Below are 13,020 nucleotides of genomic sequence, written 5' to 3' on the forward strand. Positions count from 1 at the left end.
CCCCCCCGCTTCCTCCCCTGCCTGCTCTGCTCCCCCAACTCTCCCTCCTGCTCTCAACTCTCCTGCTGGTACCTTTGTCATCCTGAGTTCTTGCATTGACGTATCCCAAGAGAGTTTCGGGTGGTACCCAAGATCCCCCAGAAACAGGACCTCTCCTAGTTGCTCCTCTTACCCTCTAGAAGGGATCTGGATCCTTCTGCCAACAGGTCTGTGAAGACCTGGCTCCAAATTACTGTCTAGCTTCCACTTTCTGTTCTGGGATCGTCCACACATGGCCAGCACCTCTTGGCTTCTCGTACTGCTCTGTTCTTTCCTTATTTTCCCATTTATTACAGGTATTTTTGACTTCTGATGATCACATTATTCCTTTTTCAAGGTTCTATCAGCCTCTGTTAAACACCCTGTGCCCCGGTGGATTGGTTTCCCTGAACGGCCGTAACAAATCGCGTTTCTAGACGTCTGCAGTCAAAGCGTAGGCAGGGCCGTGCTCCCTCCAAGGCTCTAGGGGAAATCCTTCCTGTGTCTTCCAGCTTCTGGCAGTCCACGGCCTTCCCTGGCTTGTGGCTGCATCACTCTGACCCCTGCCTCTCTTGTCACGTGGCTTTCTCCCTTCTGTGTCTGTGTCCCTGTGTGTCTCCTTATAAGGGCGCCAGTCATTGGATTCAGGGTCCACGCTGATCCAGGATGACCTCTTAACTGGTAATACTTGCAAAGACCCTACTTCCAAAGAAGGTCACATTCTGAGGATCCGGGTGGACATGAATTTTGCGGGACACTATTCAACCCTCCACACCAGGGGATGCTGTTCCGTCTAAGTGTGTTGAAGAGAAGGGCTGTCCTGGAGTCAGAGGGGCTGTGTGTTCAGTCTGAAGGGACAGTTACCTGTTCTCTAATCCAATGGGACTGTGGAGGGTGGGACCTGCTCACTCCCTTGTATCTGTGGTCACTTTTGGAAGGAAACCATTATTCTGATGTCTAAATGGGGTCTGACATCTGCATAAAAGTGAAGTTCTCTCCTCTTCAGTAGAAAACATCATATGGGATGTGCTCCATGGACCACAGGTCATGACACCTCACCTGAGCATCTTTTCTTCCCTGTTCTGCATGCTCTGGTCAGGCCTCAGTCTGCAGAGACAGCTTAGTTCTTGCTAGTGGGAGGGAGAATAGTGATATCCACCCCCCACCCCTGCCCAAAGTCCACGTCCTGCTCTATGACTATGTTACCCTATATGGAAAATGGGACTTTGCAGATATAATCAAATTTGTGTTGATAGATGTGCTTCTCCTTTGGGGGATGGGAGGGGAAAAACCAATGCATCTGGCCCTTCATTAGTTCTCCCATTTGCAGCCTCACTTCTCGCTCTCGCCCCCAACGCCTGCTTCAGCAGAGCTCAGAGGTTGTCCCAGCATCCGCAGGGGTGACTGCCACCCACGTCTCTTGGGCTCTGCTCCATTTCATCTGTCACCACCTTCTCACCTGCTTTCTCTCTTGCAGAAACTAATTGAAATCTCTCATCTGCAGGTGCCCGCCTTTTCTCTTTGTTCAATTTTGCACATTACTATAATTTTAATGGAAGGGGAGGTCCCTAATGGTGTGTTATAGACTGAATTGTGTCCCCCTAAAAGATATGTTGAAGTCCCAACCTCTAGGCCCTATGAATGTGACCTTATGTGGAAAAAGGGTCTTTGCAAACAGGTAATCAAGTTAAGACAAGGTCATTACTGTGGTCCCTAATCCAGTACGGCTGGTGTCCTTGTAAGAAGAGGAGAGAGACACAGAGACAGACATGCCTGGAGGGAGGACATTGTGAAGACACACAAGAGAAGGCCATGTGACAACAGAGGCAGAGATTGGAGTGTTGCTGCCACAAGCCACGGACTGCGAACGGCCACCAGAAGCTGGAAGAGGTGAGGAAGGACTTTTCCCTAGAGCCTTCAGAGGGAGCATGGCCCTGTCAACGTCTTGATCTTGGATTCCTAGCCCCCAAAACTGTGAAAGAGTAAATTTCTGTTGCTTTAAGCCACCAGTGCATGGTGCTTTGTCATGGCACCTCTGGGAAACCAACTCACAGTGATCTTGGATAAGACTGCAGTCTGAGTATCGGGAGGACCCTGCCTGCAGCAGGACACGAGCTATATTGAAAGCCCTCTCACCAGAACATTCCAGGACAGTCCGTTCAGCCTGAGAGAAGATAACCAGGTTTGAGCTTCTTGTTTTAGCAGCTGCCAGCAGGTGTTATCTTTGCTCACATTACTGGTTGGGTCAGTTGGATCCAAGATTACTGGCCTATGAATTTGATTTAAAAAAATCAGTTGGGAGAAGAAATCATCTTGGGGGCAAAAGGCCTGGACTGGGCATCTGGAAACCTGGATTTTTACCTCCTGCAGTTCCTCCCAATTGCTGAAGTGCTCTGTCGAAGATGTCTAGCCTCTCTGGTCCTGGTGTTCTCTGTGTCCAGTGTTCTCTGCTTTACAGGCATGTTCCATTCATAACCTAATAAAACGGTCTCCTCTTTCTGCTGACCCCTCCTCTCTTTGCCCCTTCCTTCTATGAGGGGAAGTGTTTGCTTTGGGACAAAATGTGACAATGGTTTAGAATGTGAAAAGCATCGAAGTGTCCCTCTTTCAGACAGACCTCTCTTTGCCTCCCTACCCACTGCTGCTGGCATTCTTTTGGTGCATGCTTGGCTGCGAAAGACAGGGATGCACCCTCATTCTAAGGGGGTACAGCCTAGCATGTAGATAAAGAGGTAAGGAGAGAGGGCCGTGGGAAGCTTGGTACCTCGGGGATCGGAGGTGGCCCAGCTGGATGTTGCGGACGGTCTTATCCTCAAAGTTGTAGTTGACTGTCCAGTAGACACATAGCTGCTCCTGCTTCCTGATAAGCTCCAGAACAGTCTTGATGTCTCAGTTATGTCAGAGTCTTCTGCTCCACACCCCTGTTCCCAGGCATAGACCGTAAGCAGCTCCAGCGCATACAGGGGCAGCAGGGATGAATCCTTCAGCTTTTCCTGGCACTGTGGAAGGAGAAAAGTGTAGCAGATAATTTGGAACCCAGTTCCACCCATGCCAGGGGTCTGAAATCGAGAAACTAGAAGTCGGGGCTTCCCTGGTGGTGCAGTGGTTGAGAGTCCACCTGCCGATGCAGGGGACGCGGGTTCGTGCCCCGGTCTGGGAAGATCCCACGTGCCGCGGAGCGGCTGGGCCCGTGAGCCATGGCCGCTGAGCCTGCGCATCCGGAGCCTGTGCTCCGCAACGGGAGAGGTCACAGCAGTGAGAGGTCCGCGTACCGCAAAAAAAAAAAAAAAAAATGAAACTAGAAGTCTATAGGAAGTCAATGTCCCCTGTCAATGATTGAAATGATATCATGGCTAAAATTCGATGGACTGACAACAAGTGTTGATAAGAAAGTGGAGCACCTGAAATTGTCATACACTGCTGACAGGAGTATGATTTGGTACAACCATTTGGGAAAACTATTTGGGTGTATTTACTAAAGTTTATATATATATATATATATATATTCCACAAATTTATTCATATATGCATGTGTATATGTATACACATATACATATATATTCATATATGTATATATACACAGATAAGGTATATATGTAATGTGTGTATATATATAAGGTGTGTGTGTGTGTATATGTGTATATATCTAAATATATACACACACACACATACATATATAAAGTATACCTTATAGCACAGCAGTCTCACTCCTGCATATTTACCCAAGAGGAATGACTGCTTAAATTCACAAAAAGACATGTAGGGGAATACCCACTGTAACCTAATTCATAATAGCCCCAATTTGGGAATGACCCACATGTCCCTCAGCAGCAGAATGCATCCATGTACAGTGTCTTAATGCAATGGAATAAGTACAAAACAATGAAGAGCCACTACTCCCTGCAACAACACAGACAGATCTCTCAGGCATAATATTGAGCAAAAGATGGCAAACACGAAGTACATGCAGTATGATTCCATTGACATCAAGTTTAAAAACAAGCGAAACTAATTTGTGGTACCAGATGTTAGTAGAGTGGTTTGTTTGGGGGGAGCATGGACTGGGAGTGGGCATCCTGCTGGAGCGCAGGAAATGTGTCCTATTTTGATCTGGGTGTTGCCTGAAAGGCTATAAAAACACATTGAGCTGTATTCTTTTTTTTTTTTTTCTTTGCCCACGTGGCATGTGGGATCTTCGTTCTCCCACCAGCGTTGGAACCAGCACCCCCTGCACTGCGAGGGCAGCATCTTAGCCATGGGACCACCAGGAAATCCCTGAGCTGTATTCTTAACATTGTTGTACTTTACCGAATGTGAGTTATCTCAGCAAAAGGGAAACGGATAATAGCAATAGACATGCAATTTGAAGTTTACCTTTTGACACCAGTACTTTACCAAGAGGATCAAATCCTTCAGCTTGCTGGGATGGTTGCTAAAAAACTTCTCCTGGAGTTCAGTGAAGCAGATTGAGAACTCACCGGGGCTGGCTTTCACCATATCCAAGGATCTTTTGAACTCTCGATAGGTGCAGAGGCTGGGCTTCTCACTTAAGCCTGGTGTGAAACAGAAACAGAACTTTTGGTTTTCATGGAACCTGGCCTGGGTGAGCCCACAAAGGCGGCTGGATGTGGTTTGGTAGCACACGTTCACTGCTTCATCTGTAAGAGGACTGGTGCATTTGCATAAAAGGTGAGGGGTGGCTTGTCCTGCTAGATAATAAAATGTAGTTAGGCTAATATTTAGTACAGAAAGTAATTTTAAAATTTCTCAGTAGTTTACTTTTCTCAGAAAGCGACCATTATCGTTTCCGTCTAGGAAAGGTTATCTGTTTGGAATGTGTAGCTCTGCCGCTATCTGGTGGCAGCTTCTCGGTACTACATGTGAGGAAGAGCTGATTTCTCGTTCTCACATCATTCTCTGCGAGATGGAGTGCAGCCAGCAGAGGGCGCCTGGCCTAATCTCCAGCCACCGTGCTCTGAACCAGAGGACAGAACATAGGATTTCCTAGGAATTCTGAGTCACACTCTGTCTCTTCACCTTGAGTCCAGCCTTCCTTTGAGTCAGGCACGTATACTCAACCCTTATCATCCTAAAGGTCCTGCAAGTTAGCTGTTTCTAGCCTTGATCTTACAGTTGGCAGAAGCGGGTTAGTAGTAAGACCAGGATGAGAATTCAAGTCTGCCTACCTTGCAAACTGGTGCATTTTTCTCTGCACTAGGTCACCTTTCTGTGAATGTAAGTCGTCAGGGTGTGTGTGTGTGTGTGTGTGTGTGTGTGTGTGTGTGTGTGTCCACCTTGAAGGCACTGGGCCTGGGGCTTAAAAGACCTGGGCTTTTATTCTAGTTCTGTCAGTAACTGGCTGTGTGGCCCTGGACACATTCATTTCGTTCTGCTTCCTCACTTGTTTCTTTTCTTGTTTGTTTGTTTGTTTGTTTTTGCGGTACGTGGGCCTCTCACTGTTGTGACCTCTCCCGTTGCGGAGCACAGGCTCCGGACGCGCAGGCTTAGCGGCCATGGCTCACGGGCCCAGCCGCTCCGCGGCATGTGGGATCTTCCCGGACCGGGGCACGAACCCGTGTCCCCTGCATCGGCAGGCGGACTCTCAACCACTGCGCCACCAGGGAAGCCCCTCACTTGTTTAATGAGGGGTTGAATTCCAGCTCTGGTATTTAAGTTTGTGATAATATATGTACCTATGCTTGAGACTAAGCTGTGACTATGCTTAGTCTCACCCATTCAATCAACCATCCATGCATCTATCCAGTCAACCATCCATCCATCCATCCAAACAGTTGCCCATGGAAGATGTTTGCCTTGATGTTGACCTGATTAGAGGCACATTCCAAATACCTGCTCCAGCTGAACTTTTCCCAGATGTTTGCCCCATCCTCTACCTCGAACCAGCATTTATTCTAGTCTAAATCCTCCAGTGTAGTCCACAGAAGAGCAGCAATATCATGGCACTGGTTAGAAGTATAGAATCCTGGACCCCAGTTTCCTGAATCAGAACCTGCATTTTAACAAGTTTCTCAGGTGCTTTGTGTGCGTGTCACAGTTTGAGATGCTCTACTCCAGAGTCTAGAACATTTCCTCCAAAGTCAACTAGGAGATAAGGGAGAAATTCTACAGAAGAGAGTAAGCTCAGGGTAGGAGGAATCTCCTTGTTTGAAAGTCAACAGTCTCTCGGGGCTTTCCTGGTGGTCCAGTGGTTAAGACTCCGCACTTCCACTGCAGGGGGTGCAGGTTCCATCCCTGGTAGGGGAACTAAGATCCTGCATGCCACACAGTGAGAAAAGAAAGAAAGGAAAGAAAGAAAGAAAGGAAAGGAAGAAAGAAAGGAAGGAAGAGAGAGAGAGAAAGAGAGAGAGGGAAAGAGAGGAAGGAGGGAAAGTCTACGGTCCCTCATTTTGGAAAGCACCAGTGGTATTTATTCAGATGCCAGGCTATCTACCACCCCTTTTTCTGGCTTTGCTCTCTCGACAAGCCCCTCCAGACCTGAACCTCCACACACACACACCCCCACACACGGGGGGGCTCACCCAGAGCGTTGAAGCCGGGCAGCAACTCGAAAGTGATGCTCTGCTGTTCTGTGGACAGCTGGATGGTGAGCTTGCCACTGATGCTCTGGATCTCCACTTGGCTGCCAGCTTCATCGTGAGCTCACAGCGTTTCAACTGTGCCCAGATTTTGCTGAGGAGGTCATGTTGGCTTTTTTTCTGACCCTGGAATTGTTCAAGGCCACCGATGAAGATGACGAGGGTACCATCGGAGTTGCCCCTCAAGACCATTCTCCGGCCATAGGAGCCACTCTGCCAGCAACAGAGAAGTGGATGTGAGACTCTGAACCCTTTGGGGTCACAGGGCACCCCGACAGGCAGAAATATTTCTCACCTCAAGCAAAAGCCCCAGATGTCAACATAGTCTAAAAGCGGAGTGGCAGATGTTCATTTGTCCACCCAAAGAACTGAATCAGGATACCCATAGCAGCACTTTTTTAAAAAATAAATTTATTTATTGTATTATCTATTTATTATTTTTGGCTGTGTTGGGTCTTTGTTGCTGCACACGGGGGCTTTCTCCAGTTGCGGCGAGCGGGGGCTACTCTTCCTTGTGGTGCACCAGCTTCTCATTGCGGTAGCTTCTCTCATTGTGCAGCACATGCTCTAGGCACGTGGGCTTCAGTAGCTGTGGCACGTGGGCTCAGTAGTTGTGGCTCACGGGCTCTAGAGCGCAGGCTCCGTCGTTGTGGCACACGGGCTTAGTTGCTCCGCGGCATGTGGGATCTTCCCGGACCAGGGCTCGAACCCATGTCCCCTGCATTGGCAGGTGGATTCTCAACCACTGCACCACCAGGGAAGCCCCATAGCAGCACTTTTCCTACGAGCCCCAAACTGGAGGCAACTCGAATGGTCATCAGCAGTAGAATGGACAAATGTGGCGTATTCATACAGGGAACACATGACAGCAATGAAATGATAAACAACAGCTGCACACAACAACATAAATTTCGTCAACAGATGGGTCAAAAAAGCCCCCACACTAAAGCCACACAGTGCGTGATTTCTTTTATACAGGGTGACCAACCTGTCTGGTTTACCCTGGACATGCTCAGTTTTAGCACCAAGAGGCCCATGTCCCAGAAAACCCTTCAGTCCCGGGCAAACTGGGATGGTTGGTCACTCTATACAAAGTTTAAAAATAGGCAAAACTAATCTATGCTATGCTGTCAGAAGTCAGGAGAGTGGTTGCCTGGGGTTGGGGGTAGCGACTGGATGGGGGGTTCAGGGGCTCTTGGGTCGGGGGTGGGAATATTTTATTTCTTGATCTGGGTGTAGGTTACACATGTATGTTGTTTGTGGCAGTCCATCAGGCTGTACACTTAGATCAGTGCACTTTTTGTATGTATTATTAATATTTTAATTAGAAAAAAGTTAACAATATTGAGAGGTAGGATGGTATAGTGGTTAAGGGTGCATGCTCCCAAACAGATTACCTGAGCTTAAAATCCCAGGTCAGATGCCAACTAGTAAATAACTTCTCCACGCTTCAGTTTCCTCATCTGGGCCAAGGTAGGAGACACCAAGTGTCCAGGTATCTTTACTGCTAGGGCTAGTGGGTGTGTGTAAGGGCAGAGGCCAGAAAGCACTGTAACTACAGAGAAGTGGGATTCCGGTGCCGGAGAGCATGGGGTTTGTGGTGGGCATCCGTAAGCCCCTCCCCACCCTAGGGTCCTGGCCCCTTCCCAGCACCCTTTCTTCCCCAAAGGTCCAGAATCTTCAGGCTCAACCCTGGGGTTTGTGCCCATAGCACCAAATATTTCTAACTGATGACAGCTCCCCACCCCTTGCTGTTGAGAAGACACAGAGCATCCTTGGGTAGTTTTACTGAAGTCTTGTAGACTCAGTTTACTCCCCTGTAAAACGGGGAGAATAAAAACAATGAGTAACCACAGCTAATTTACTGCACTAACTTGGTACCAAGCCCTGTGCAAGAACATTATGTGCTTAAGCCTCATAACACTTTGCAATGAGTATTATTTCTCTCCCATTTTACAAATTCAGATACTGAGGCACAGAGAGGTTAAACAACCTGCCCTGGGTCACACAGTAGTAAGGGGTAGAACCGGCTCCCCAACCTGTACTACTAAACTCTACACCATATCCCACCATCTCACACGAGTGTGGGGCTAGACAAGATGGTCTCTTGTGTGCCCAGGGCCCGGCACACGGTAGGTGCTCAGCACCAAGTCGCTCTGCCTTCTGGGTCCCAGAAGCCCTGACCCCAGCCTTCTACTCACTTTGGCCACACCGGTCACCAGGGGGAACTGCTCAGCTTCCTGCAGGACTGCACAGATGGCGTCCACGGTCTGGTCGATCTGTTTCTGACAGTCTTCAAAGGGCCTCAGGTTGTCCTGGGTAAACTCACCCAGTTTCTGGGCAGGCCGTTCGCAGAGATGGGACTCCCAGTTTCCCATTGCTCTGGCTGGCTGCTGAGATGACAGCTAATGGCAGAGCTGGAGGCAGAAGAGAATGAGGAACTCCTATGCCCGGAGACTGAAACCGAAACTCATGTCTGGGGAAAAGGAAACTCACAGAACGTTCCCAGCCGGCTGCCTCAATCCAGGGTTTTGCCCTCCCCCAAGCTGTGATGATCAGCCTTTCAGCTGCTCTCAAGGAATACTGGCGGTTAAAAATGCAGCCTCCAGGGCCTCCCTGGTGGCGCAGTGGTTGAGAGTCCGCCTGCCGATGCGGGGGACGCGGGTTCGTGCCCCGGTCTGGGAAGATCCCACGTGCCGCGGAGCGGCTGGGCCCGTGAAAGGGCTTGATACATGCGACATCTGTGTCCTTGAGCACATTGCCAGTCCTTTTTGTGCCTTGATTTCCCCATCTATAAAATGGGGATAATAATGGTACCTGTCTCACAGGCTTAATGCAAGGATTAAAGACTTGCAAAGTGCTTAGAACAGGACCTGGCACATGGCTAGAGCTGTAAAGTGTTTGTTAAGCAAATAACTTCATAGGGGGCCAACGGTCATCTTTTTTCTTTTTTTGTTTTTCTTGTTTTTTTAATTGAAGTATAGCTGATTTACAATATTGTGTTAGCTTCAGGTATACAGCAAAGTGATTCAGTTATATCTATATATAGTTTTTTTAGATTATTTTCTCAGAGGTCATCTTTTGAGGCTCTTTCCCCTTCTCCCTGTTCCCAATGGCCTGGGAACTCAAAGTTAATGAGAACAGCGAGGAGAAAGAGACCCAGAGAGGGCGCTGACTTGTTCAGGGACACACAGCAAGGCAAGGGCTCAGCCACTCGGGTTTTAGTTCTGCCACCGAGCAAACACAGGTCCCAAGAGGTCTGTGTCTGTGTGCCCAGTTCCTCAGCACACACATGGACACCTGCCAGGTTTCATCGGGCACTTACCCCACCCATCAAGGAAGGAAAACAGGCCCAGGAGCACACAGGCCAGAGGGGAGACAGACGTGCAACTCTTGTGTCCAGGACCATGAAAATGCAACTCCCAGGCAGCTCCCACTGGCTTCCTCTGTAACACAGAAGGCAAACATCTCCAAGGTGGGACAGAAGCAGACCCCCTTCTCTGTTGTGATGATTAATTTTGTCAACTTGGCTAGGACCATGGTACTCAGATATTTGGTCAAACAGTCTTCTAGAACTTTTTTTGAAGGTATTTTTGAGATGAGATCAACATTTAAATCAATAAACTTCAAGGAAAGCAGATTACTCTCTATAATGTGGGCGGGCCTCATCCAATCAGGTGAAGGCATGAATAGAAAAAAGCCTGGGGACTTCCTTGGTGGCACAGTGGTTAAGAATCTGCCTGCCAATGCAGGGGACACGGGTTCGAGCCCTGGTCTAGGAAGATCCCACATGCTGCAGAGCAGCTAAGCCCATGCGCCACACTACTGAGCCTGCGCTCTAGAGCCTGCGTGCTGCAACTACTGAGCCTGTGCGCCTAGAGCCTGTGTTCTGCAACGAGAAGCCACCACAATGAGAACCCCGTGCACCACAATGAAGAATAGCCCCTGCTCGCCGCAACTAGAGAAAGCTTGCGAGCAGCAACAAGGACCCAATGCAGCCAAAAATATCAATTAAAAAAAAAAAGGACAAAGAAAAAGGCCTGATCTCCCCCAAGGAAGAAGGAACTCTACCAGCAGATGCTTCCCTGGGTTTCCAGCCGGCCAGCCTACCCTGCAGAAATTGGACTTGCTGGCCCCTGCAATGGCACAAGCCAATTCCTTAAAACAAATCTTTCTCTAAATCTAGATCTATAAAACCTATAGTTCTATTAACCTCAAAAGTAAAACAGCCAGTTATTTTACCAGTAAAATGGCTTTATTCAGGAACAGCAAAGAATTTCAATTTGGGACAAGCAGGCTATAGCATAAGCCATAGGCAAGTCCAACAAACAAAGAAGAGGAACATTATTTTATAGAGAAAAAGGAGGAAGTTGGGAGGGGTTGTTTTGAATGAGAGTCCATTGGAGAAAAGCAAGAATTCAGGCTGATGACAGGTGATTGGCTTAGTTGCTGGGGTAGTCGGTTTCCTCCAAGACATGCAATGTACATCTTTCCTGTCCAGGCCTGTCATCGACAGTTTTTTCCTGTTGATGCTTCTTGTTGGGGTCTGTTGATTGTCTTTCCTATGACTGAATTACGGTGGTACTTGAGGTGTGTGAGAGCGCCCCCTTCTGGTCTCCTGACTCCACTTAAAATGAGGTTTCCCTTTATGTGTTCATTTTCACTGTTCAGTTTCTCTGGAGAAAGTTGCTTAACACACCTGCGTATTAAGGGCCCTTCCCTGCCTTTATCTGACTTCTACTGTAACACCTAGAAGTAGGCTGGGTGGGCAGAGGTCATAAGCCTTCTTTTCTAGGTAAGAACATAGAGGCTCAGAGAGTTGAAAAAATTTGCCCAAGGTCACACAGCTTGTAAGTTGTCTGACTAGGTTCTAACTACCCGTTTTCCAAAGTCTATGCTTTATTTTTATTTTTAAAATATTTTATTTTGAAATCTTTTGAAACACAAAGAACTCTCTCATATCCTTTATCCTGAAAAAAACCACATTTGACACAATGAAGAATAGCCCCTGCTCGCCGCAACTAGAGGAAGCCTGCGAGCAGCAACAAGGACCCAATGCAGCCAAAAATATCAATTAAAAAAAAAAAGGACAAAGAAAAAGGCCTGATCTCCCCCAAGGAAGAAGGAACTCTACCAGCAGATGCTTCCCTGGGTTTCCAGCCGGCCAGCCTACCCTGCAGAAATTGGACTTGCTGGCCCCTGCAATGGCACAAGCCAATTCCTTAAAACAAATCTTTCTCTAAATCTAGATCTATAAAACCTATAGTTCTGTTAACCTCAAAAGTAAAACAGCCAGTTATTTTACCAGTAAAATGGCTTTATTCAGGAACAGCAAAGAATTTCAATTTGGGACAAGCAGGCTACAGCACAAGCCATAGGCAAGTCCAACAAACAAAGAAGAGGAACATTATTTTATAGAGAAAAAGGAGGAAGTTGGGAGGGGTTGTTTTGAATGAGAGTCCATTGGAGAAAAGCAAGAATTCAGGCTGATGACAGGTGATTGTTTTGAATGAGAATCCATTGGAGAAAAGCAAGAATTCAGGCTGATGACAGGTGATTGGCTTAGTTGCTGGGGTAGTCGGTTTCCTCCAAGACATGCAATGTACATCTTTCCTGTCCAGGCCTGTCATCGACAGTTTTTTCCTGTTGATGCTTCTTGTTGGGGTCTGTTGATTGACTGTCTTTCCTATGACTGAATTACGGTGGTACTTGAGGTGTGTGAGAGCGCCCCCTTCTGGTCTCCTGACTCCACTTAAAATGAGGTTTCCCTTTATGTGTTCATTTTCACTGTTCAGTTTCTCTGGAGAAAGTTGCTTAACACACCTGCGTATTAAGGGCCCTTCCCTGCCTTTATCTGACTTCTACTGTAACACCTAGAAGTAGGCTGGGTGGGCAGAGGTCATAAGCCTTCTTTTCTAGGTAAGAACATAGAGGCTCAGAGAGTTGAAAAAATTTGCCCAAGGTCACACAGCTTGTAAGTTGTCTGACTAGGTTCTAACTACCCGTTTTCCAAAGTCTATGCTTTATTTTTATTTTTAAAATATTTTATTTTGAAATCTTTTGAAACACAAAGAACTCTCTCATATCCTTCATCCTGAAAATCACCACATTTGCTCCTCATTCTCTATGTATCAGTATCATTATTACTGAGCCATTTGAGTGCATGTTGCAGATAACTGGGCAGAAGCCAAGAGATTTTCATCTAACTACCCGTTTTCCAAAGTCTATGCTTTATTTTTATTTTTAAAATATTTTATTTTGAAATCTTTTGAAACACAAAGAACTCTCTCATATCCTTCATCCTGAAAATCACCACATTTGCTCCTCATTCTCTATGTATCAGTATCATTATTACTGAGCCATTTGAGTGCATGTTGCAGATAACTGGGCAGAAGCCAAGAGATTT

At 47.3% G+C, this 13,020-nt stretch overlaps 1 protein-coding gene across 1 annotated transcript in view; it reads right to left on the bottom strand.

Moving 5' to 3' along the window:
* The window catches only part of OAS2 (2'-5'-oligoadenylate synthetase 2), a 28,026-nt gene that overhangs the window by 8,395 nt on the left and 6,611 nt on the right, over positions 1–13,020 (bottom strand). Inside the window, 8 exon segments of the mRNA XM_024741387.1 lie at positions 2,155–2,287; positions 2,783–2,906; positions 2,909–3,017; positions 4,393–4,571; positions 6,558–6,662; positions 6,665–6,827; positions 8,816–9,031; positions 9,940–10,060. Coding sequence (XP_024597155.1) covers positions 2,155–2,287; positions 2,783–2,906; positions 2,909–3,017; positions 4,393–4,571; positions 6,558–6,662; positions 6,665–6,827; positions 8,816–8,992 — 990 coding nt within the window. The 5' untranslated portion in view covers positions 8,993–9,031; positions 9,940–10,060.

This window comes from Neophocaena asiaeorientalis, unplaced genomic scaffold, assembly GCF_003031525.2.
Source record: "Neophocaena asiaeorientalis asiaeorientalis breed wild unplaced genomic scaffold, Neophocaena_asiaeorientalis_V1.1 scaffold648, whole genome shotgun sequence".
In the NCBI taxonomy this organism is placed as follows: Eukaryota; Metazoa; Chordata; class Mammalia; order Artiodactyla; family Phocoenidae; genus Neophocaena; species Neophocaena asiaeorientalis.